The following is a 23,664-nucleotide window of genomic DNA, read 5'->3' on the forward strand; positions in this document are numbered from 1 at the left end:
TTATGTTTTTTAAAAGATTTTCAATGTTATTTGCCACAATCTTCCGTTCTCCTTGGGATAGACTTAAGACCTACTTAAAACTATACTTATTACGTACTGGTATATGGAAAATATGGAAATTATAACATAACTGAATATTATTTAATAACTTAATATTTACTATTATTATTTATTGACTATTTTCAGTATCGCGGGGATGAAACGACATACAATAATACTATTCAAAACTAACTCTTCGAATATCGTTAAAATAGGTGTATGCGTTTAAATAATTAAAAAAAAATCAAAAAATTATGATGAAAGATGACATAGAAACCTGCTTGTTATTTGTTATTAAAAATATCCAAATGAAATTTTATGAGTAGAATAATGTACCTATGACTGATTGAGCTTAAAAATATTATTATTTTATTTCTACATGACAGAAAATGTTTTAGGGTATTAAAAATGCACTTAATTATTAAACTTTTCAATTTCAAAATTCTCATATGAAACCGCCATTTCAAATTCTTGGAATGATAAGAATAATATTGTGAATAAGATAATAAAGCTGTATGTATGCAGTCATTACAATAATATGCCTTCCATAATCTTTGAACAAACTTTATAGTTATTTGCTTCAAAGAAATAAATATATGACTAAGCGAACAACTACTAAATAATAATTATTTATAAATACACATATTGTTTACAATATTAAGTTAAAATTAATTTTTGAAATTATACTTAGATATTGTGCTTGATATAGGAACAATAAAATATCTATTTTGTTTTATGATGACCGTGCTTAAAAAAATATTGTTTTATTTCAAATGAAGTTAATATTTTTAGAATTTTGTTTCTAATATAAAACTGTACCATTAAAAAATCAACCCTTATTAAAAAGTACTTCACATAAAGTCATGCAGCACCACAAACACATAATTTAGTAAAAACTCACCACCTTCTTCTTCTGAATCCGAAATAAAGGTCTCCTGCATTGCTTCTGGTGCCTGAACTTTGTATTTTTCCTCTACCGTGGTGGTGGTGGTTGTCGTGATATTTGTTACGGTAGTAACTACTTTCAGAGTTTCAATTACAGTAATGTAACCCAATTTCTGAGCGATATTCAAAGGAGTTTGTCCATTCTGAAAGAAAATTTTAAGTTTGAATTATAGCGAAGAATATATATGACATTATATATATTAAACGAAGTTAGTTTAGATGAATCTTTAAATTTCTGCCCCAAACAATAAATTTTGGTTCTTAGACAACTTGGTTACAAGACCGTTATTGGCATTTCTATTAAAAACTGGATTTTCTACATAACAAAAATATTATAGACTTACCGTTGTTACTGCATTAGGATCAGCTTTGTTCTCCAACAGGATATTTACGATATTCGCATGACCTTGTTGGGCAGCCTGGTGAAGAGGAGTATATCCAAGAGATGTAGGACTTTGAACACTGGCTCCATTCTTTAATAGGAACCGCACCATATTGGTTTGTCCATAATGGCAAGCAATATGGAGCGGTGTATATCCAGCTTTAGTAGCAGAATCGACGTGAGCACCACTTTTCACCAATATTTCTGCTACGGGGACTCGATCTTCTTGAGCACATAAATGTAGAGGTGCCAGTCCATTCTAAAATTAAAATAGGATATCATCATTAATAATATTATAAATAATTAGTAGTTTATTTTTTACTTTAGCTTCATGGTTAGGGTCAGCTTTATGCTCCAACAGTAATGATGACATATCGGTGTAACCTTCTTGGGAGCTGAGATGCAATGGTGTGAATCCAGCTTTCGATTCTGCATTAGGTTGTGCTCCGTACTCCAAGAGGGTGTTTGCTATATCCATTTGATTTTTTCTCGCAGCAATATGAAGTGGCGTGTGTCCATTTTTAGCTACAAAAATTATTCAGTAAAATATAAAGATGTTCTCTTTCAGATTTTCATTCCAAACTTTTCCTCAAAATATGCAGGTACGGGTAGCGGTCATTTAAAAGTATTTTATATTTATACAGCAAGATGCAAATAGATATTTACATTCATTTTATTTATGTTTTCAAATATAATTCTCTATATTGGGTTTTTTTCTGCACACTTGGAAGTTTTCTGCACATCAAAAACACTTACTCTCTTATGAAATAATAATTTCCTTTTATGTTTTTTTTTGATAGTTGAAAATGTTTAACAGTTTTTTTTAGATTTTTATTTCTAGATTAACATAATAATAAGCAATATTACATAGGGGTTATTCACACCATTAGTGTAGTACACTTCTTCGATGTTTCATATGGATTACCCTCTATAGTCTGTCCAATGAAAGAATACCTGACAGTTACAGTTGTTATTTGTCATTTTAGTTCACAGATAAATTAAATTTTCTGTAATTTTTTAAATGTACTCTAGAAATCTTCTCTGACTCATTGGATAGAATGTACCTATAATTTTTATAATTAAAATCGATTTTCATACTATTTGGATTGTCTTTACAAGAGGAAAATCTTCTTTATTATTGACATTTTGAGAAAAATGCATTCTTCATAAAAGAATTTGCTTGTTCTAAAATAGTGAACCCCGTTTATATTTTTCTAAATATCTTTACCGTTTTAGAGAAAATTATGAAAATTTAGTTGAATTTTATCAGTCTTATGCCCACTTGCACCGTTTGTTTAAACTTTGTTTAAAGGCTAAACAGTGATTAACTATACATATTTTATTATAGTTAATCACTGTTTAGCCTTTAAACAAAGTTTATACAAACGGTGCAAAAAACAAAAAATTATATATGATTCATCCTGTATATCCTGTATATATCCTGTATATAGATTGGACTGAAAATCTCAAATATAAAGTCCTCATATAAAGCTTCTTTGGAAAACTGGGTCACCATGTAAACAGAAAATGAAATACCTGTAGCGTGAGGAGATGCTCCTTTGTCCAACAACAAAAGTGCCACATTTTGGTGATCGTAATGTGAAGCGACGTGTAAAGGAGTGACCCCATTTTTACCCTGGGCATCAACAGGAGCTTCCTTCTGCAACAATAGCTTCGCCACCTTCAAATTTCCGTATTTCGAAGCTAAATGTAGGGGAGTGAATCCTTTTTTCGTCGTACAGTTAATCGATGCTCCGTGGTCAATCAATGCACCGGCCACCTTGAAATAGAATAATTCTTAACGTATGCCAGTTAATAAAGAATCATGAGAGATTTATTAAAAAGTTTAAAGGCCAATATTTTACTCATTAATATGATAATAATCAATTTCGTTGAATTTATGTTTTAAATTAACTATCACTCACATGTTTAATTTTAGGTATAAATGAAATTCTTTGTTAGTGAGAACAATTAATGAGCTTACGTAACAACAATTTAAATGTTTATTCATTAGAGGTTACTCGATTAAAGCACTAAAAGATGACTAGACTTGTTTAATTTTTAAGTTTCCTTGACTGTTTTTTGTTAAGTGAAAGGTGCAATCAACTAGAGGTGTGAAATAAAAGAGTGCAGAACTTGAAAAATAGAAAGGTTTATTTAAAAACATTGGAACGTTAACAATATATCATTAGGTATATATAAACAACAAACGAATCACAACCATTTATGTAACGGTATCACTTAATAAAGTAGGAATGCTTAAATACCCTTAAATTGATGATATCTTAACAAATCTATATTAACTACCCAAAATTTATATTAAATATTCCTGTTGCTTTAAGCATAAAATTTCAACAATGCCAATGAAGCTTGTAAAGTTTTTAATCAAAAAGTGTTTTACCTCGTCTTGACCTTCCTTGGCCGCAATATGTAGAGCCGTGTACATGTCTTTAGTGGTGTTGTCCACTTTGGCACCATGCTGTAGCAGAAGCATTACGATATCGACGTTGCCAAGTCTAGATGCAATGTGTAGAGGGGTTTGTTGTTCTCTGGCCCTTGCGTCCACTTGGGCACCGTTCCGAAGAAGAATCCGAATTATATCGGTCTGAAAATATTTTTTAAATAAATAAAAGTATTGTTTAGTGTATATGTTGCAGTAAAATGCAGAAATAAGTGAATGCTAACTAATACTAGTCAAAGCTCACATTCGCTGAGAGAAGGTAACAGTTCAACAACTTAATTTGAAATAATTACTAGTGAATGCTAGAAACAATAAAATCCATATTAAAATTTAAAAAAAAATCAAGCAATAAAAATTCTCATTTGTGCAATTTGTGCAACTTCGTCTTGATTAATATTTAGTTACCCGGTAGCGGCTAGACGCTTAATGCTTTTTGGGGTTAAATATAAAGACAAATATTTTAGTTTTTGTATTTCTGTTTTGTTGTCTTGTAATTTTAAGATGAGCGTATCAGCTTGAATGTGAAGATGATCCAACGCTCTTATTTTTTTGTTCCAACCACCCTATTGCATAAGAATGACTTTTACCGACAACCTTTAGTAAATGTTACTCTAACTGGCAACAGTGGTTGCGAGTAATAGTCGACAAGTTTCTTTAAAATTCGACATTCACTGGTCCAATGCGGTCCTATTTTTAGCATTTCCTAGAGATGATCTCAATAACGTATCATACAATTTGCAATCGACTTAAATTTGTGTAAAAAATAGTGTATATGATGAAGATGAATGAAGTAAAGACGTCAATGCACTCAATTAATAGTAATTTGATTGACAATTATTTTTCGTCAACCTTAATAAATATAAAAAACCATAGAAAGTATTTTTTTTTCATTATAAATTTGTTAAAAACGTTGGCATTAAATTCAGGAATCCTCTAGTATAATTCACATCAGATCGATCCTGTATCTTCCGTTTTCATTTTAGTAAAATTTTATAAATACAAAGATTATAAAAAAAGTTCAAAGTAACTTCTTAAAAAAATGTTTAAAGCCGCTAAGGTTTTGTAAAGCAAGTATAATATTTGAATTTGCGATGAATTTTATGTTTCTTGCTTTCATATTTTTGAAAAAAGTGGCTTTCAATGTTTCAGTAAAAAAAATAGAAAATGATCTAAATAATTAATATTTGAAATTTAGTGTCATAGTGTAATTAGTTTAAAAAATCTGTATCGTATACTGACAAAAAATAAATAAATTTGTTTTGTACTTATAATCTTCTGCATTCATTTTTTATGTTATTGAACTGAGGCGTCAAGTTACAAAACGTTGTTTCAAAATAATATGCAAAAACTGTTTTAGCAAACGTTTGAAGCGTTATTTTACAAAGAAAATGGGTCCATTGAGTGGAATAATTGTTTTGTGTCTCATTTTTCTAGAAATAAAAATTAATATTTAATTTTTAAAGAGAAAAAACATAAAAATAATTCGGATAAGGCGGGTTTTCTTGCAGTATGATGCATTTTGGGAGTTTGATTCGTATGATGCATACAGGAATATATTTGCATCCTAACTTTATTTATTAGGTATGGATAAGATGTCAGTAATATTACACTTGTCAAAAAATCCTATATAGGTATTTCGCCACTGCAAGAAAATCTACAAAATATAATAATAATAGCTCCCGTATATAGCGTTTAACGCCTTGGGAGTAGCATGGTACAGCTTGCTATACTAGAGCCGTTCGGTATACAAGGAAGGTAATGTGGCTAGCACTACGCTTCAACCGCCTATTATTACCTCAGGATTGTGAATCCCAAGTACTCATTTAAGGCTGAGTCAACCTAGGTACCCAAACTATTTTTATTAAAATAATAATTTTTAATAAAAATAGTCGGCTGATGAAATGCCGGGTGTGGGAATCGAACCCACACCTTGAGATTGGTAGACGAGAGCCTGTACCTCTACGCCACCGGGGACCTTATCTACAAAATAAAATAGTTATTTTTTGTAAACACTTCTGCGTTAAATCCAAACGGAAACTACTTGTCAGAAGTTAGGTTTAGTTATACAAATTTGCCTAACAAACAAAAAAATGCTTAACGTTTCGGAAAGTTTACTCTTTCCGTCGTCGGAAGCAAAAAAAAATACAAAGAATAAAGAAAAAACTATTTAAAATATTATTTAAATTCAACTATTCGAGAACACTTTAGTTTTTTAAAACAGATAAGTTAAGCATTTTTTTTTGTTAGTCAAATTTGTATAACTGTAAACCTAACTTCTGACAAGTAGTTTCCGTTTGGGTTTAACACTGAAGTGTTTACAAAAAATAACTATTTTATTTTGTAGATTTTCTTGCAGTGGCGAAATACCCATATAGGATTTTTTGGAGAGATGAATCCGCCATATAGGTATAGACATTTTTTAATGTTATACTTGTGTAAGAAGCCCTATGAAAAATATGCGGGATTTGCAACAATAATCACAATAAACAGCAGATGTAAGTGGATAAAACGGATTTTGCTGCAGTAACGTAATTTATAGAGAATTTTATATAAAAATAGGCAACTAGCGCTGCAATTTGGGACAATGTTTATGTAGATTTCAGGGTCCATTATTAATATATGTCATTAGACAATTTTTTTATAAAATTGACAAGGCGGGTTTTCCAACTTGACGCCTCAATTGTAATGCTATAATCTGGGGTAATTTTACTAGTATATTTGTGTTTCTTGTATAAGGTAATTACTTGATTTGCTCTTGCTGCAAGGTGGAGTGGTGTTTCTCCCCTAATCGTTGGTGCGTCAGGATTAGCGTCGTGTTGTAGAAGATAAATAACGATATTCATACAACCCATAAAGCTGGCAACATGAAGTGGAGTAAGGCCAGACTCCGTTGTAGCACCAATACCTACAGAAATTATGACATATTAACAAAAGAAAAATTAATAATCTATTATTTTTTCAACTAAAGCTTCTCTCCTCTCTTTAGAATCTACTATATGTTAGAATTTAAGTTAAAATATTAATTAATAATTTACTAACAGCATATTTGAAATAAAAGATACACAGTAGGTACTATTAAACTTACTTGCGCCATGTTTTAGTAGTAACTCAACCACTTTTATTCGATTTTTCTTACAGGCTATGTGAAGTGGGGTGAACCCATTTAATGCTCTTGCATTAGCATCTGCTTGTCTAAAATATAAAAGAGATTTAAAATATATTTCAGTACAAATCACGAAACTGAAATAAAAATATTATTTGTGTTACTGATTTCAATTGTCCATATCTATTAAAACTATATAGGGAGAGCCAATTTTAATAAAATTTGAGAATTTACATATTTTATAAATAGAATCATACGTTACCTATCAAGAAGCAGTTTAGCAACTCTGACATGACCGCAATGAGCTGCAACATGAAGGGCTGTTAAATAATCTACAGTAACTTCATCAACGGGTGCCCGATGGTATAATAGTATTCTTGCAGCATCAACGTGGTCTCCTTGAGCTGCCATGTGAAGCGGTGCTAGACCATTCTTAAGAAAAATTGCAAATTATTATAATAAAAACTCGTTAATTGTTTACTTACTTTCGTTTTAGAACTAATAGGAGCTCCTTTTTCTAATACCATATCGACCACTTGCTCGTGCCCGCTCCTAGCTGCACAATGCAAGGGTGTTAAACCATCCCTCGTTTTTGCTTCTATAGAGGCACCGTTTTCCAAAAGCAAAGCGACCATATTCGTTTTACCTAGTCAAAAAATATGTATGTGTATGTGGTAGTCAATGAGTTTGGTAATAAAAATTAATGAATTGTGAGCTTTTGATTCATCGCTTTAGTCGAAAGAATCCAAAGAGAAAGTGTGTTTATCAGACCCCTTGTAAGTGTTGTATGTCGCATATCGGAAAGAGAACACATCTACATTGTACATCTTAAGGAACATAAAAACATTCATAAAAGTAATATAATCAGAAGTAAGAGTTATCAGGGTTGTTCCCCACATACGACACGGAGTATTGTTGCTAAACGATTAGATTTTTACAAATTATAAGCTTTGGGTTCGTTGAAGGACTATTAGAGCTATACAATTTAAAAATAATTTTACAATAAAAATGTTTACTGCAATTTCATAAAATTGGAAATACTTTTAAAACTGTAAGGTTTAAGTGTGATAAACCTTAATCAAATTAATCTTTATTTCAATCGTAGAATCTAAAAATAGAATAATATGCAGGGTGTCCTATTTAAAAAAATACAACTATATAATATTTTTTACTTATATGGACACTCTGTATCTTGTAAAAATATGTTTAAATTGTAGCTCTAATAGTCCTTGAACGAACCCAAAACTTACAATTTGTAAATATCTAATAGTTTAGCAACAATAATTCATATCGTATGTGGTGAACAACCCTGTCCCTGTATATTTAGTGTAATCATAACAAAGCACAAGTAAATACAAAGGCAAGTGGTTCCAAATTCAAGATAAGTTCAAAATTTCCGTTTGTATGTAAATTTAAAAAGTATTAAGTAGGTACTAACTAGCAGACACGTCAACGCGCTGCTGTGCATGGCTAACGACTATACGTTAACTACCGAAGTACCGGACTACCAAACTACGAACTAACGAAGTACCGAAATACTGAACTACCCGTAATTTATAGCCTATATCTTATTCTGAAGTATAAACTATATTATTGTAATTTCATTTAAATTCATTCAGTAGTTTTCGCATGAAAGATTAACAAAGATTCATACATCCATGCATACAAACTTTTGCGTTTATAATATTAGTAAGGATATTATTATTCCCTAATGAGTTAACATTCTTACTACGTACCCCACTTTGCTGCCACATGTAGGGGTGTAATAAGATGTTTAGCTGCATAGTTAACATCGGCACCTTTTTGAATTAATAAATTAGCAATTGGTTGGTTTCCATAATGCGAAGCTATATGAAGAGGTGTAAAGCCTGATTTTGATGTAACGTCAGGATTATGGTCGTTCTAAATAAAATGAGAAAAAAAAATAATTATATTACAATCCTTTGTGGCTAATTAACATATTTATTATTTTCTAATAGTCGAGAATGCATTGAATTTTTAGACTTACTTGTAAAAGTAAACTTGCTGCCTTTACGTCATCCTTTTTTGCAGCAATATGCAATGCAGGAAGTCTGACTTTACCTCTGGTATCATTCTCCAGTAATACTGTTACAACTTTATCGTGACCCTGTTGCATGGCAACGGCCAATGGCGTGAATCCATCCTAAAAGGAACAATAATTTATTATGTATTATTTTAACAGTTATTGAAACTGTTGAAATGTTATCAGTAGTACTAATTAATTTTTTTGTATTTTTCCTTATGGTTAAAAGAAGCACTAACATTTTTTCAGGTATATTTGCTACACTTTAAAAAAGATGTTCAAAGTGAGAACCTCCATCTGGCATTCCTGATTCTCACTCAAGTCACTCAGCGAAGTAGAATAAGATCATTTTAGCTGAGAATGTTTATTCTGCAATGTTAATAAACGTTTTTTTTAGGGTTTTAATCTATAAGTTTTAAGCTTAACTTATAGCTAATGTTAAAGTAGGTACCGAATTACTGTCGACATCACGTATGAATTTAATCTCCGGCTGAACAGACTGTGTATTGCCAGAAATATACCTTTTCTCTTTCAAACTTACCTCTGTTGAGAGACTCTGGTTCGCGCCATTGGCCAACAGATACCTCACGACATTATCGTGATTCTCCTGCGCAGCCATATATAGCGGCGTAAAGCCATTTTGACTTTGTACATTTACTGAAGCGCCGTGCTGGACGAGAAGTTTGACAACTTCCTCCTGTCCAGCCAGTGAGGCTATGTGTAGCGCGGTGTTGCCTTTTTTCGTCGCGGCATCGACTAGCGCGCCTCTCTTGAGAAGCTCCTTAACTATTTCTATGTGGCCATCCTTGGAAGCGAGATGAAGAGCATTTAAACCATTCTAGAATGATGGGGAAAAATTGGTTGATATGAAAGTAATTTGTAAATAAAAGATAACTTACAGCGTTGCTAGTGTTGATGTCGATATTTGATTTCAAATGTTCGAGAACTTTGTCGAGTTGGCCATTGCGCGCAGCGCGCAGAAAGGACGTGTTTCCGTCAGACTGAAACAAAAATAATATATATGATTATTTTATTCTATTTAATTCCAGCTACATTTCCGAAATATGATATCCATTAAAAGATTCCTTGAATAAAAGAAATCTAAAAAGATAAAAAATCTAAGAAATCTAATATATCTAGAAAGGGATAGTAAGTTTCAATGTAAAAGTCATCGGCCGGCTGGTACTGAATATAATTTGTGTAATTTTGGAAGAAAAGTAAACTTGTTGCTCGGTATTTTCTATATTTTCATTGGTATTATTAAGTTTTTTTAAAATAATTTTATTTTATGTCACGTTTTATCTTATTTATAAATTACTTCCTGGGAAGGGTAATTACCCCCCTTACCCCTCCCGTATAAGGGCCACTGAGTCCAATAATTTATTTAAAACTTCAAAAATTTAGACTTCTTATTTCTTATTTTTCATTAGTCTTGACAAAATGGCGAATGGCATATTAGAAGTATACGATATATTTTTTTTGTTGAGTAATTTATAAACAAACACATTACCATAATCACATACTAAGTAGGTCTGAGACTTTAGCGTAGCTACTTAAGCAAGAAGATGAACAAATATAAATATATTTCCCAACTGTGATAAGAAGATAACATCAATTTTTATGTTTACCTCAGTAGAAAAAACTTAATAATAAAAACAAAATATATATTTTTTATTTTCTAATTTATAGTACAGATAAATTATACTGTATATATTCTTTTGTTCTCCAGTTTTTCAAATATACTGTTGTCTGGGAATTACAAATTAACTCCCAATATGGATCTTTATTTAACTAATGCTATCTGGTCAATTACATATGCCAATTTTGTTACTCTTGTATTATTTCTAAAGTTAGTGTCTATAAAACTAAAAATAGTACGTCAAGGGATTAACTACTTTATTAAATTATTTATGTATGTATATACAGAGGGTAGTTCATTAGTAGGCTGAAATCCAATATCGGCGTTGTTGTCGAAGATATGAAATAAAGTTTTATATTTATGTTGTATATGGATTATAAAGGAGCATGTCCTAAAAATATTTTTTCGTTTACAGGATGTCACAAAAAAGTTATGAATATATTTTAAGTTTTTTTTTAAATTGCACCGCCTCTTTTTCTGTAAATAATTGACTTCGGTATAAAATTCTGCATATATGTATTACGCTCAATAGTCGAATTCGGGCAATGCCCGAGAAAAATACGCAAATCTAGTTTTGAGCAAGGGATATTTCCCAAACCCGAAAAATTAATTTTATTCGATTATTTTTTTTCTTATAGTGTGATTTGATTGGTTTCACTCTTTTTGGTTGGATTGGTTTAGTAATTTGGCGAATTGGTTAGCGTGGTTATTTGGAGGGTGTTAATTCATTGGTTAGTTGGTTTTTCGGGTTTGGGAAATATTCCTTGCTCAAAACTAGATTTGCGTATTTTTTCGGGCATTGTTCGACTATTGAGCGTAACATATGCACTATTTTTATTTAAAGCACTATGCTGTATTGCCATTCTATTTCTTATTTACTAAAACTTTGGTTAATAACACTATATTCGAAAAGTGATTAAAATCTGGAGTGAATAGGTATAACTTTATTAATACTTCGCTATATTTTCCTAAACACCAAAGATAACATGATGAATTGTGAAAAATATACATCATCCCATACAGAGTATTTTTTATGGCGTCACCAAGATCGGAATTTTTAACATGCTATATCTCTATTTAAAAAAAACTCAAAATTTATGTGAGGATGCAGCCAATAATCACCACAGAGGCTAATAAAACTACTTTTTCAAATTTGTCAAGCTTTCGAGAATTTTATTCCCATCATCAGGACAGTTTGACTGAGTCAATTGGCAAAAACAACATCCTCTGCACAAAAAGGCCTTAAAACTAGCATCATATGACATTGGAATGCAAGGAAATTTCCTTTATAAAATATTAAAATACATATCGAACGACATTACCTTTTAAAACATTTTTTTCACTGTTTGATCACTGTCATTGTCACTGTCACTGTTTGATCGAGCTCGAAACAACAATGTAGAAATAAAATTAGTCTTATTAGTCTTACTTAAATTTATAGTTTTTCTTAACTTAGTCAGTCACGACTCAACCTGCTATTTTTTTTGAAATGCAACACCCTGTATATTATATTTCATTTAGACGCAGAGTTAAATAAGGAAGATTTTTTTCTATTTGAAGCATTTTTAAATTACATATACAGGGTGAGTTTCCTACGATGTTCTCTATGGGTATCTCGGAAACTACTGGAGATAGAAAGTCGGTTAAATGGGGAAAGAATTGCAGTTTTGTGGGGTCATAAATATGCGCCTGTCAGATTTTTGAAAAAGTTCATGGCTTACTAGATATTTCGAAAAAAACAAATTTCGGCTATTTTAAAAATTGTCCCTAATTCCATTATAAGCTATTTTAGACAAAAAGTTTTCATAAGAAGTGCCATTTTCTAAGCTTTTTAGTGATATAAGCTATAATATCTTTTCTTCGAAAAATTACTGAGTTATAGCCAATTCTTATCATTTTTAAATAATTTCACTTAGTTAGCCATGGAAACAAGTTCAATCGCCGTTGCTTTCAGAAATGTGAAGCTGTTACATCCATTTTTTCCACACTTTGAAAATTAAAATAAACAAAAATTGTAAATATGAATTTTTCAAATGAAGAAAAACGTGTAGATACTCGCGCATCAATAGAGTGGTTCCAACATGACTTTCATTATGACACACCACCCCCACCCCTCATAATGAAAAAAATGTTAAAAATTATTTATACCATAAGTATACAAACGCAGAGATAGGAAGAGGTGGACTATTTGGGGCCTCTCCCCAAATAGTCCACTATTTGAGACCATGGGCCTCCTCGATCACCTGACCTATCCATTTTAGAATTTTTTATGCGGTATAGTTAACAATAAGGTTTACAAAAGAACTTATGAATTAAGAGGGACACTCGAAGTGGCGGTACGAGGAAAGTTTAATTAAGTCGATCGGTCCTTGTGTGAGAATAGGTACTGTTTGACCAGCGGATCTGAAGCTACGGAAGGAATGCGAGAAAAAAAAATCGATATTGCCACGTTTATCTATAAAATTGCAAAATTGCCAGACATGAACTATAAATTTAATATATTTTTATTATATATAATGTGTTTAGCATATATTCTGACGTATATTACTAAGGAATTTTAACGTAGTTCATATTGTTCGATATGTTTTATTTAATAACTTATTTCTTTCATTCTGTTTAATCTGCCTATTATGAAAGTTGAAGATTTTCAACGATATCATTGGCAAACCGGCATCGCCGCGCATGGCCGCCTATTCATCGAACATGATTGGCGAGAGTACGTCACAGGATTTGTTACCACGCGGTTGCCATGGCTTTTACGCCTTTCCTATTCGCTTGCTTTATCCCCAACTTCACGGTCTCTTCTGAAAAGAGTAGGAATATTGAATACTATTGAAATATCCAGTGGCGGTGTCATTTTTTTGATCATTATTACTTTATTTCATTATTTTATACCGGTTATCCTAAACTTTATTCCTATATTTTTAGTATATTTGATAGTTAAGTTGTGTTTTATTGTTTTGTTATCTTGTTATAATGTTTTTCGTTCGTAGTTTTTAATTATTAATATCAAGTTTGATCGTATATTTGTGTTTTAAAACGAATAAATTTGTTAAGGGTAAGACGCTACATAGTCAGACAAGAGAAATAATAGCTAATTTATATAGGTAAGTTAATAATAACGTGGATGAAATCTCATTTGGTGTATTTCCTTGTGTTCATAATAGGGTTTGCGATGAAGAAGCTACAGAGAGTTCGCTTGAGTTGCCGCTTAAACGTAAACTTGAGCGGATATTTCTTTATACCGGAGTTAGCGTATCGGCTATAAAAAAATTCACACAGAAGATAAAAAAAAGGCTGAAAACTAACCCCGATAAAATGATATCCTCTCTGGAAAGAAACGACCACGTGAGACTGCTGTCGAAAAGCTCAACGACTTTTTCGAAGTGGTCAGGAATTTGATAAATAGATTTTATCTCGAATTCAAACTCGTCCCCACAATTAGAAAGCTTTTGCAAAAATTGCAGGAAGAATCGAATTTTCCTTTTGCAGGGAAACGCTTAGGGGGTTATTAAAATCAAATGAATTTTTTTGGCGTAAATGTTAAAATAACAGATAAATATTAATGGAGCGGCCCATTATATTGCAGAGAGAGATATAAATATATATACGCGAAATTCGAAAATATAGCCAAGTATTATCTATTTGGATGTAACATATGGGTAGACAATGACCTAACCTTTAAAAACTGCTGGCGGAGCGATACCATATCTGGTGTAATAGGCAATATCAGATCTACTGATGAGTAAAATTATGTTTTGTTTGCGCTTCCAAAGTTAACTATTTTCAAGATTTTTTTTTGCTGGAAATAGTTATATCTAAAATTATGTATTATAGAAAAAAATATAGTTAGTACAGATATATAACTAATATATCTCAAGACTCAGTCTTGATCATCTGCTGATGGCAGACGGTTAGCGAAACGTGCGTCCAGTGTAAAATCAAAAGTTTTTTGGTGTATTGTACTGATTTAGTGTTTTATTTTGCTGTGTAACACCAAAGGTTCCAACCCCCAGCTGTAATTATTTCTTCTATTATATTAACAACACAATAATAAAATGATTCAAAATATTTAAGGGAGCTTTAATAAAAGCTTTTAGTGTTTATCTGCTAACTCAACAGTAACGATTCAAACAGCATAAAGTTTTTTGAAAAAAATTATTAATCTGGGTATTATATTTATGATACACATTATTTTCATATAACACCGTACGCCCATGCCTATTTTATGAATGAAATTGGGCGTGTTTTGTTTACAACTGCGTTCCCCTGCCGATACCCCGTAGCTACAGATCCGTTGGTCACACTATAGTAATTCAGTTTTAAAAAGATGTGACTCAAACTAAACTCGACTTTTCTAACATGTTTTGAAAACCGTTCTTTATAAAATGTAACATTCACCCGTCAACGTATCCTCGAAAATGTATGGCCAAGAAAAGTTGAACCAATAATCCTACACGCTTTTCTTCATTTGAAAAATTCATATTTACAATTTTTGTTTATTTTAATTTACAAAGTTTGGATGTGACAGCTTCACATTTATGAGAGCAAAGACGATTAAACCTGTTTCCATAGCTAACTAAGTGAAATTGTTGAAAAATAATAAGAATTAGCTATAACTCAGTAATTTTTCGAAGAAAACATATTATAGCTTATATCGCTGAAAAGCTTAAAAAATGGCGCTTTTTATAAAGTCATGGCCAAGCTGTGAACTTTTTCTAAAATCTGAAAGGCGCATATTTATGACCCCACAAAACTGCAATTCTTTTCCTATTTAACCGACTCTCTATCTCCAGTAGTTTCCGAGATACCCATAGAGAACACCATAGGAAACTCACCCTGTATAGTGTTTTCAACGGTAAAATACCAGATAAAGATCATTGGGTGGCTTTGATAAAAACTTATTGTTGGAAGAGCCATATATATTAATTTGAAAAACTAGACACCTTGAATTATCTGATTCTCTCTACCTTTTTAAATTGTCTAGATGCCGTAAAAGAAAATTCAAAACCAAAATTATGCCGAAGGACTTGCAAGAGGAAGATAAAAAATGCATGATTTATTTATAAATAGCAAAATAAAACACTAGTTCACCACAATACACCAAAACACTTTAATATTGCGTTGGACGCGCATTTCGCTAACCATGTTACCATCATCAGCAGATGATTAAAACGTATTAAACTTACTGTTTTAATCATCTCCTGATTATGCTAACATGGTTAGCGAAATGCGCGTCAAGTGCAATATTAAAGTGTTTTGGTGTATTGTAGTGAACTAGTGTTTTATCCTGCTGTTGTAACACAAAAGGTTTTGACACCAACTGTAATATTTAGAAATACGTAATAATTACTTTGTTTTTCAAATATGCACTTGATTTTGAGTAGTGCAATAATAATGTCATATACAAAACTAAAATAACTCTTAAGTGTAATTAAATAATTTTAGTTCTTTTTTTAAATAATCATTTGGCATTGAAACTCTCCCAATCATGCAGATCAATATTTCTTAACAGCGCTAGATTTATTTATTCCTCTTGATGGATAGTCATGCCAGTGGTGAACTTCTGACATTTCAGAAGCTATATCCAGCTTAAAAATAAAGTTTAATGCCTCGCCTGCTATTTAACTCACGAAATCGTTTGTGGCACTTTTTTGCTTCCTAGATAATCCCTTTTATCTTAAGCTTCTTGTATAAATTGTCGGTAATTTGTGCATTGCTGCTAAATTTCCGTAAAAGCTTACGTTAATTTCAGTAATTCTGTTGAGATTCAAAATAAAAATTTTAATAAAAGTATTTAGTATTAAATTCTTCAATTAATAGCTATATCACAAAATATTCAGACTGTGTTATCAATTAAAGTATGTTTCATATTAATACTATATGATCGAAAAAAGGCCATCAAGTTGCCTTGGAAATCACGATCGATGACAATCAGCACACAACAAGTTGTGTACACACAACAGCACCTGTACGACGAACTATTTGCGAAGAATATACTTCGAAATATTAGTAATAATAATTTTAATAATTTATAATAATACTTTTATTATTTTATTACTATATATTTTTTATATTATTACTTTAAGTCTATATACTTTAAACTTATACTAAAAAGTACCTTTAAAACGTCAATCAACTGAAATTGCTTTTATAACTTTTATTATTTGAACTGAATTATTGATTGTTGCTGTTCTATATAATTTTATATTTTTATTTGTTAAAATATGGTTAGGTAACAATTTTCATCTAGTATATTGTTGGATATAGGTATGCATTTATTAAGATTTGAGAAATATATGATAGATTGATATGAGAAAACATTCTATAAATATTCGTCTTCCCATTCTTCTTTCAGCTAAATATTGGGTACCCTCTAACTACATTCAATTTTATTGTAGAATTAAGCTTATTTTAAAAACAATATAACTCTAAAGTATGTTTATCTAATATCTATAAAATGCTAGATAATAAATAATTAGTGTATAGATAAGATCATGAATTGGTTGCCAAACCCAAAAAGTACTATTTTTAGTTCTATAGTCACTATCCTAAAAATAAACCAAGAGTCTCCATAAAATAAGGATATTTTATCAAATAACACATCAAATAGCAAGCCAATTAAACATACAAACTACCATTATTCATATTAACTAACTTCCAAAGAATTTAGTCTATGCTAACATCTTAATAAATCCATAGACAATTTTGTTGGTTTCTTATCAAAGTTTCTGAGAACTCAATAACAAACTACATCTTAATATAAAATAATTATTCCAATGTCCAAGGCAGTAGAAAGAAACTATACTATAGTTATTTGTGTAACTAGTGCAAAAAGCACATATTTGCCGCACGACGCATGAGTTTTGCAGTTTTGCGAAATGAGTTTCGCAAAATATGCTGAGTGCAACAAATATGTTTTTTGTATATATTGCACAAAACATTTTTTCTACAATCGAGTTGAAATTCTTATTTAAATGTTTATTAAAAAGTTTTTACAATAATTCACAGATAATATTAGATACCACTAACAATGACACTATAAACAAATATTATTTTTATTTTCTTAATATTTTGTTTCAGTTGATTTTAATTTTAATGTCGCAGTTTGAACAATACACTAAGGTAATTGATGGACAAACATCATTTCCAGTAGTCCTTTGAATTTTATCCTCATTTCTGCTCATATATGTGGAGGCCTTCTTTTTCTTCACTTAAAACTCTTTTCCGTAATGTTGCTGCGAGGTGTTCAGTACTGGTATTTAATTTGCCTTCCAGGATTTGGAAATTTTTAATTTACAATTTTTTTCATTTTAGTTAAACTCGTTATTAATAATGTCAAGGTGTATTTTGCACTAGTACAAAAAATAAGTTATTATTATACAATAGATAGTGTAAAAAATAGCCACTTTTCGCACGATCGTAGAACAAATAATTTTCTTAAACCATTCCTCATAATTAAATTCCTATTTTTCGTCAAAAAATATATAAAATTAATAAACTAATATAATTTTTCATATGTATAATTTTATATTATTTTTTTAAAGGCTAGTTCTCTTATGATATCATATTACATCTCCAGAAAAAAAAACACGTTAATTGCAAAGTCTATATAAGCTAAATTTTTTTTAAAAACGAAATAATAGAATATATCATAACCATTTTAGCTACTTAATTTCCTATATTATGTATAAAATACGAGTCCATTCTATCATAAATGGTGAATTTAGCTGGAGCAATATATTTGTTTATGCAAATATTAATGACATCATATTAAGCTGACATCGATATATTAGAAAGAAAACAAACTCACATAGGCCAGAAGGGAAAATGACTAAAAATAGAGTGCAGTGCACTTGTTCTAGTGCACTTGTCACGAACCCCAAACCCTAAATCCCACACACCCTTGCTTACTGAGGGGTGGTAAATTTTAAGATATGTTCTGATTGTTGAGCTGTGTTCAGTGACGTAGAGCTAGTAAATATATTAAAATTTAAAAAAGAGAAAAATACATATATTTTTTATTTAGTTTTCTACCATTAGACCATACAATTCAATTCACTTTCCGAAATCTTATCATAGTTAACTAAGCAGTACACTGGATTAAGTCTGTGAAAACATGCGTCTCAGTATTTTATTGACCATATAGGCAGACCAATAAATTTATTTTTATTTTACAAAATAAGAGTAGAAACAGAGACAATGTAAGTTATTGAATATTATGTAGAACTAGAAGCGTTGGAAATCAGATTTTTTTTGAAATACAGGAACTTCAACGAAAAAGAGGAGTAGACAAAAATGTGTGCTATTTTAATATATCATGAATTAATAAATACCAAATTTTAAATAAAAAAGTTATTTGTATTAAAGATATTCTCAAAATAGGTTATATTATACTAATTAGATCACAATAATTTCTAGTGTTCGCACTAATTATGATTGTAGTACTTTACAATCATTACAGTTTAGGGCTGGAACCTTTGGTGTTACAACACAACAAGTATAACACTAATTCACCACAATACACCAAAACACTTTATTTTTAGCATCATCAGCAGATGAATAAAACTACTACTTTTAGTTTTAGTAATATAAAAAATAAATTGTTTTGGTGTACTATGGTGAATTAATGTTTGATTTTAATACGGATCATATTTGTAGATCAAGTATTGAACGACTCGCGAGATCGCCAGATTTATCTCCCCATGATTTCATTTTGTGGGGACATTTAAAATCGAAAGTGCTGTTAGCCAGTCTGAATTTTTAGAAGATATACGGACCCAGATCACTAATGACAAGTTACACTAGATATTCGTCACAATGTCCGAGAACACTTCCAACAGTTGGTGTACTGTTGTATGGAGCAGAACAGCGGACAGTATTAAAACTTAATTTCTGAGCAACGCATAACGCAAATTTAAAAACTCAACGTCATTTAAAAAATCCCCTTTAAGAACAACATACCTAACCCTTTCCATTTGAAAGAAGAGTAAGAACAGTAGCCCCCCAACCCTCTAAAGGGTTGGAAGTTACAATGTATCAGTAGTGAGAAATATTCCCAATAAAAAAATATATGGGTCTTACAATTTTTTTTATTTTTTACATACAAAGCCGTAAAACATACTGGACTGTTTTCGATAGGCCAGCCCGTATAGTATTCTATATTATTTGAAGTGAAAGTATTGAAGGTAACTTACTGATACTTATACTACTAGAAAAATATTTAAAAAACAAAATTCTAAATATAAAAATTATTGATATTAAACAGAATTCTCAAAAGAGTTGTTAATAATTAGATCACACTCACCAAACCAACTAAAATATTACGTTTGTCAAATGATGCACATTTATAAATAGTGTTTATATAGTATCCTGTATAATGAAGTCAGGCGGATTACTATTTAATTAGTAAATGACTAATCTAATAAGTAACCTTAATTAATTTCAGTGCTACTTCGTAATTTGAATATTGGACATACTGGTATCTATACAATGACATTTTAAACAGAGAACTAGATACGCTTCCTGCACGCAATCATGTATCAATAAATCTGCTTTTTTCCTCATTTGTAAGTCAGTGTAATTGATACATTCTCAAATTAATTTATGGTATAATTAAATAGAGTGTCTCAAATACAAGTATACCCTCTCGTGTAAAAGTTATTTGTCCACTCCATGCATAACAAAATATCTATTAGAAAATATTGTTTTATTTGTATTTTACTTTTTTTTATTTTAATTTTTATTTGTTCTTTAAATTAATATCCAAATTTATTTATTACAGGACAATGATACTGGGTATTTTCCAAACTGCTTAAATATGTATCCTAAAGACTCATCATATCTGTCATCATATAATATTCTTAAAGCTTCACCAACATGCGAATTCACAAATGACTCAATGCACTAAAAACTCTTTTTTGAAATTCGTACGTAGATATAGCCACATATACCGAAATTAAAATGTAATCTGATTTTTTTTTATTTATCTTGGGATCTAGGTTCGGGAAAACTCTGATTAAGTTTGCATTTGGTTTTTCATATCTTTATTTCATTTTTAAAGAAAAAACAAACGTTTCGGCCAACATTACAGCCTTCATCAGTGTAGTGTCTATAACAAAATACCAATTTCAAATTAACTTACCACAAAAATCTGTTGATTTTTTTTTGAGAAACAACATTACTTATACAAATCACGAATACATAGTTAAAATTAAAAAGTCAAGTAGCTTATATATAAAAAACCTTAATAAGTGTAGTGTGACAAAGTTTATGTTATAAAAACAATAATAATTCTTTACAAAACATTTTTTTCTTCGTACTTATTTACCCGTTATTGAAAGTTAAAAACAAAATCACACAAAACAAACACTCACCAAATCATTCACCCGAACCTAAATCCCAAGAAAATAAAAAAAGATCAGAATTTTTAAAATCAAATCAGAATTTTTAAAACAAGGTTCAAGAATAATAAATTTTCCAACAATTAAAATGTATCGTTAATAAAATTAATTATCTTTAAAATTTTTCATCAATCTTGTTTAAGGTCACTGTGAATCAGCAATATATAGGGTGAGTCTTAAATAAGTGCAAATATTTTCAGGGCTGGTTGATCTCGATAAATGAAACACAATTTCTCTATAACGTTTTTTTCAAAAAAATCCAAAATAACCGAGTTATTTTACTTTGAAAATTTCCAAAAAAATGATTTCTTGCTAAAATTTTCAGCAAAATATTTGCACATATTGAAGACTCACCCTGTATATTAATTTCAATAAGTCAGAAAGTGTTTCCGTTAATCCAACTCATCAAAGTAATTTTTATATTCACATATAGTGGAGTCGGATAGCTCTGAAAATCATAAAAATATTTCAGTTCTGGCGGCGAACATGAATTTTTCGATATGGATAGTACATATACCAAGCATCAAAAAACGCCCCAGACCCCAAAATTTTGGGACCCCCCCGCCACTGGTATGACGTCATTAAAGCGGGGGTCAAAAAAACGGCTCTTAGGCATAGAAATACAATTTTTTTTGTAAAAATCCATTTTAATCTTATTTTCTATACTAAAATAATTTATTTGAAAATATTTTCAACTATTTTTAATTATATGGCGGCCATTTTGTTACATAAATGTAAAAATTTTGACATTTTTTTCTGAAATTTCGAGTTTGATATCAATTTATAGGTTTTTGGGGTCAAAAAATTTAGTGATGGTATTAAAATTTTATTTGGATGAATGTGTAAAAAATACCCAGCCTCATTTGGACAAATCTTTATTTTTTTATTATAGTTTTTTTTTCAGGAGAAAAGCGATAGAAGATAGTGAAACCAGAAGAAATAAAATAGTTTAAATAAAAAGATGTCACTGAAGAGGAAGCACGAGCTTGTGGAAGTTAACCCATCTTTAGAAGCACCCCTACCAAGAATTGATTGGACAGGATGTCTCTTATGCCAAATAGGAACCATTCAGCCATTGATACAACCAAAATATGAAGGATATCTGTCCTGATATAACGACTTGATTCTTTTTGCAGATTGTGGTAGCCTGCCAAAGTGCATAAGATTAACTGACTCGTTTAGATGAAGGCTATGGTGTCCTTCAAACCTTAATGCGTCTTAATGCCAAATACCACAAAATATGCAGAAATAGGTATAATAAATTTAAAGCTCAACGCATTGTGGCTAGTAAATCAACTAACCAAGCTGATGATGTAGCAACTTCATTACCTGTGACAAATACAAGGCCAACCCGTTCATCTATACCACCCAAAAACCTAAAGCAACTATGTATATTCTGTGACTTTGGGGAGGAAAATGGACACTTCATATTATGTACATTGACACTTGGAATTGGACCGTCTATCTAAGAAAATGCTGTCCTACTGCAGGATCAAATACTTCTGACAAAACTTTCTTCGACTGTCATGGTTGCACTTGAGGCGAAGTACCATAAATCATGCTACACTAGGTTTTTTAAAAAAGCTCGATCCAATCAAAGAGGCAAAGATAAATAGGAGCTTAATACAGAGACTCAGAAAATAATTATCTATGGCAATGTTGTGACTGACTATTTAGTATAAAGGTTGGAGCATAGAGGGGTGTTGTGGAAGGGATGTATAAAAGAAAATTTTTGAGGGGTTGTTTGGGGTAGCATCTAGTTGTAGATGTATCGTATTAAAATTTTAATATCATCACTAAATTTGTCGACCCCAAAAACCTACAAATTGATATCAAACACGAAGTTTCAGATAAAATGTCAAAATTTTGACATTTATATAAGAAGATGGCCGCCATATAATTAAAAACAGTTGAAAATATTTTCACATAAGTTGTTTTAGTATAGAAAATAAAATTAAAATGGGTTTTTACAAAGAAAAAAAAGTATTTATATGCTTAAAAACTCGTTTTTTTACTCCCGCTTTAATGACGTCATACCGGTGGTGGGGGGAGGGGCCCAAAATTTTGGAGTTTGGGGCCTTTTTTGATGCTTGGTTTATGTACTATCCATATCCAAAAATTCAAATTCGCCGCCAGCACTGAAATATTTTTATGCTATCCGACCCCACTAATAGATATAATTTCTACGCCATTGGCCTTATTTCCGCATCATGTCCAACTGCATATTACATATTCCGTTTGTCCTGTGCCGTGAGGGTACATTTCAATGAGACACACGTCCGAAAAGGCCGTGAAAAGAATTCTATGAATAAGACATTATTTCGATCCGAGCTATCGTTGCGAACTTAATTGATTCAGATTTTAAGTTCAATGTTATTTAATCCATAAATGTTATATTATTTTTTGAACGCATTTATTTGTATTGCCACAGTCTAACTTATAGTCTGTGGTGTTGTTTGAAATAAGATAAATTTTAGTAAATCATGTGCTGGTTCAAATAGTTTTTAAAATAGAGAAAAAAATGTGCTAATAGTAGTTCTATAACAACTATATCTTTTTCAATACTATATGAAAGTGTATATAAAGAAGGGAAACACTACAAAAACACTACTCTTACACTAGCTTCAAACATATCGAATGTGATCAGT

The 23,664-nt window shown here is 30.7% G+C and overlaps 1 protein-coding gene across 1 annotated transcript in view; it reads right to left on the reverse strand.

The window, feature by feature from the left end:
* Positions 1–890: 890 nt before the first annotated feature.
* Positions 891–23,664, reverse strand: part of LOC115880789 (ankyrin-3-like) — a 108,954-nt gene continuing 86,180 nt past the window's right edge. Inside the window, exons 5-17 of the mRNA XM_030898075.1 lie at positions 9,874–9,975; positions 9,516–9,812; positions 8,939–9,094; positions 8,667–8,832; positions 7,416–7,576; positions 7,193–7,362; positions 6,913–7,019; positions 6,572–6,732; positions 3,768–3,971; positions 2,903–3,146; positions 1,689–1,891; positions 1,329–1,625; positions 891–1,127 (exon numbers count right to left, since the gene is read on the reverse strand). Coding sequence (XP_030753935.1) covers positions 891–1,127; positions 1,329–1,625; positions 1,689–1,891; positions 2,903–3,146; positions 3,768–3,971; positions 6,572–6,732; positions 6,913–7,019; positions 7,193–7,362; positions 7,416–7,576; positions 8,667–8,832; positions 8,939–9,094; positions 9,516–9,812; positions 9,874–9,975 — 2,505 coding nt within the window. The remainder of the gene's footprint in view (positions 1,128–1,328; positions 1,626–1,688; positions 1,892–2,902; positions 3,147–3,767; positions 3,972–6,571; positions 6,733–6,912; positions 7,020–7,192; positions 7,363–7,415; positions 7,577–8,666; positions 8,833–8,938; positions 9,095–9,515; positions 9,813–9,873; positions 9,976–23,664) is intronic.

The sequence above is a fragment of the Sitophilus oryzae genome, unplaced genomic scaffold, assembly GCF_002938485.1.
Source record: "Sitophilus oryzae breed Bouriz unplaced genomic scaffold, Soryzae_2.0 scaffold_1658_pilon_pilon, whole genome shotgun sequence".
Lineage (NCBI taxonomy): Eukaryota > Metazoa > Arthropoda > Insecta > Coleoptera > Curculionidae > Sitophilus > Sitophilus oryzae.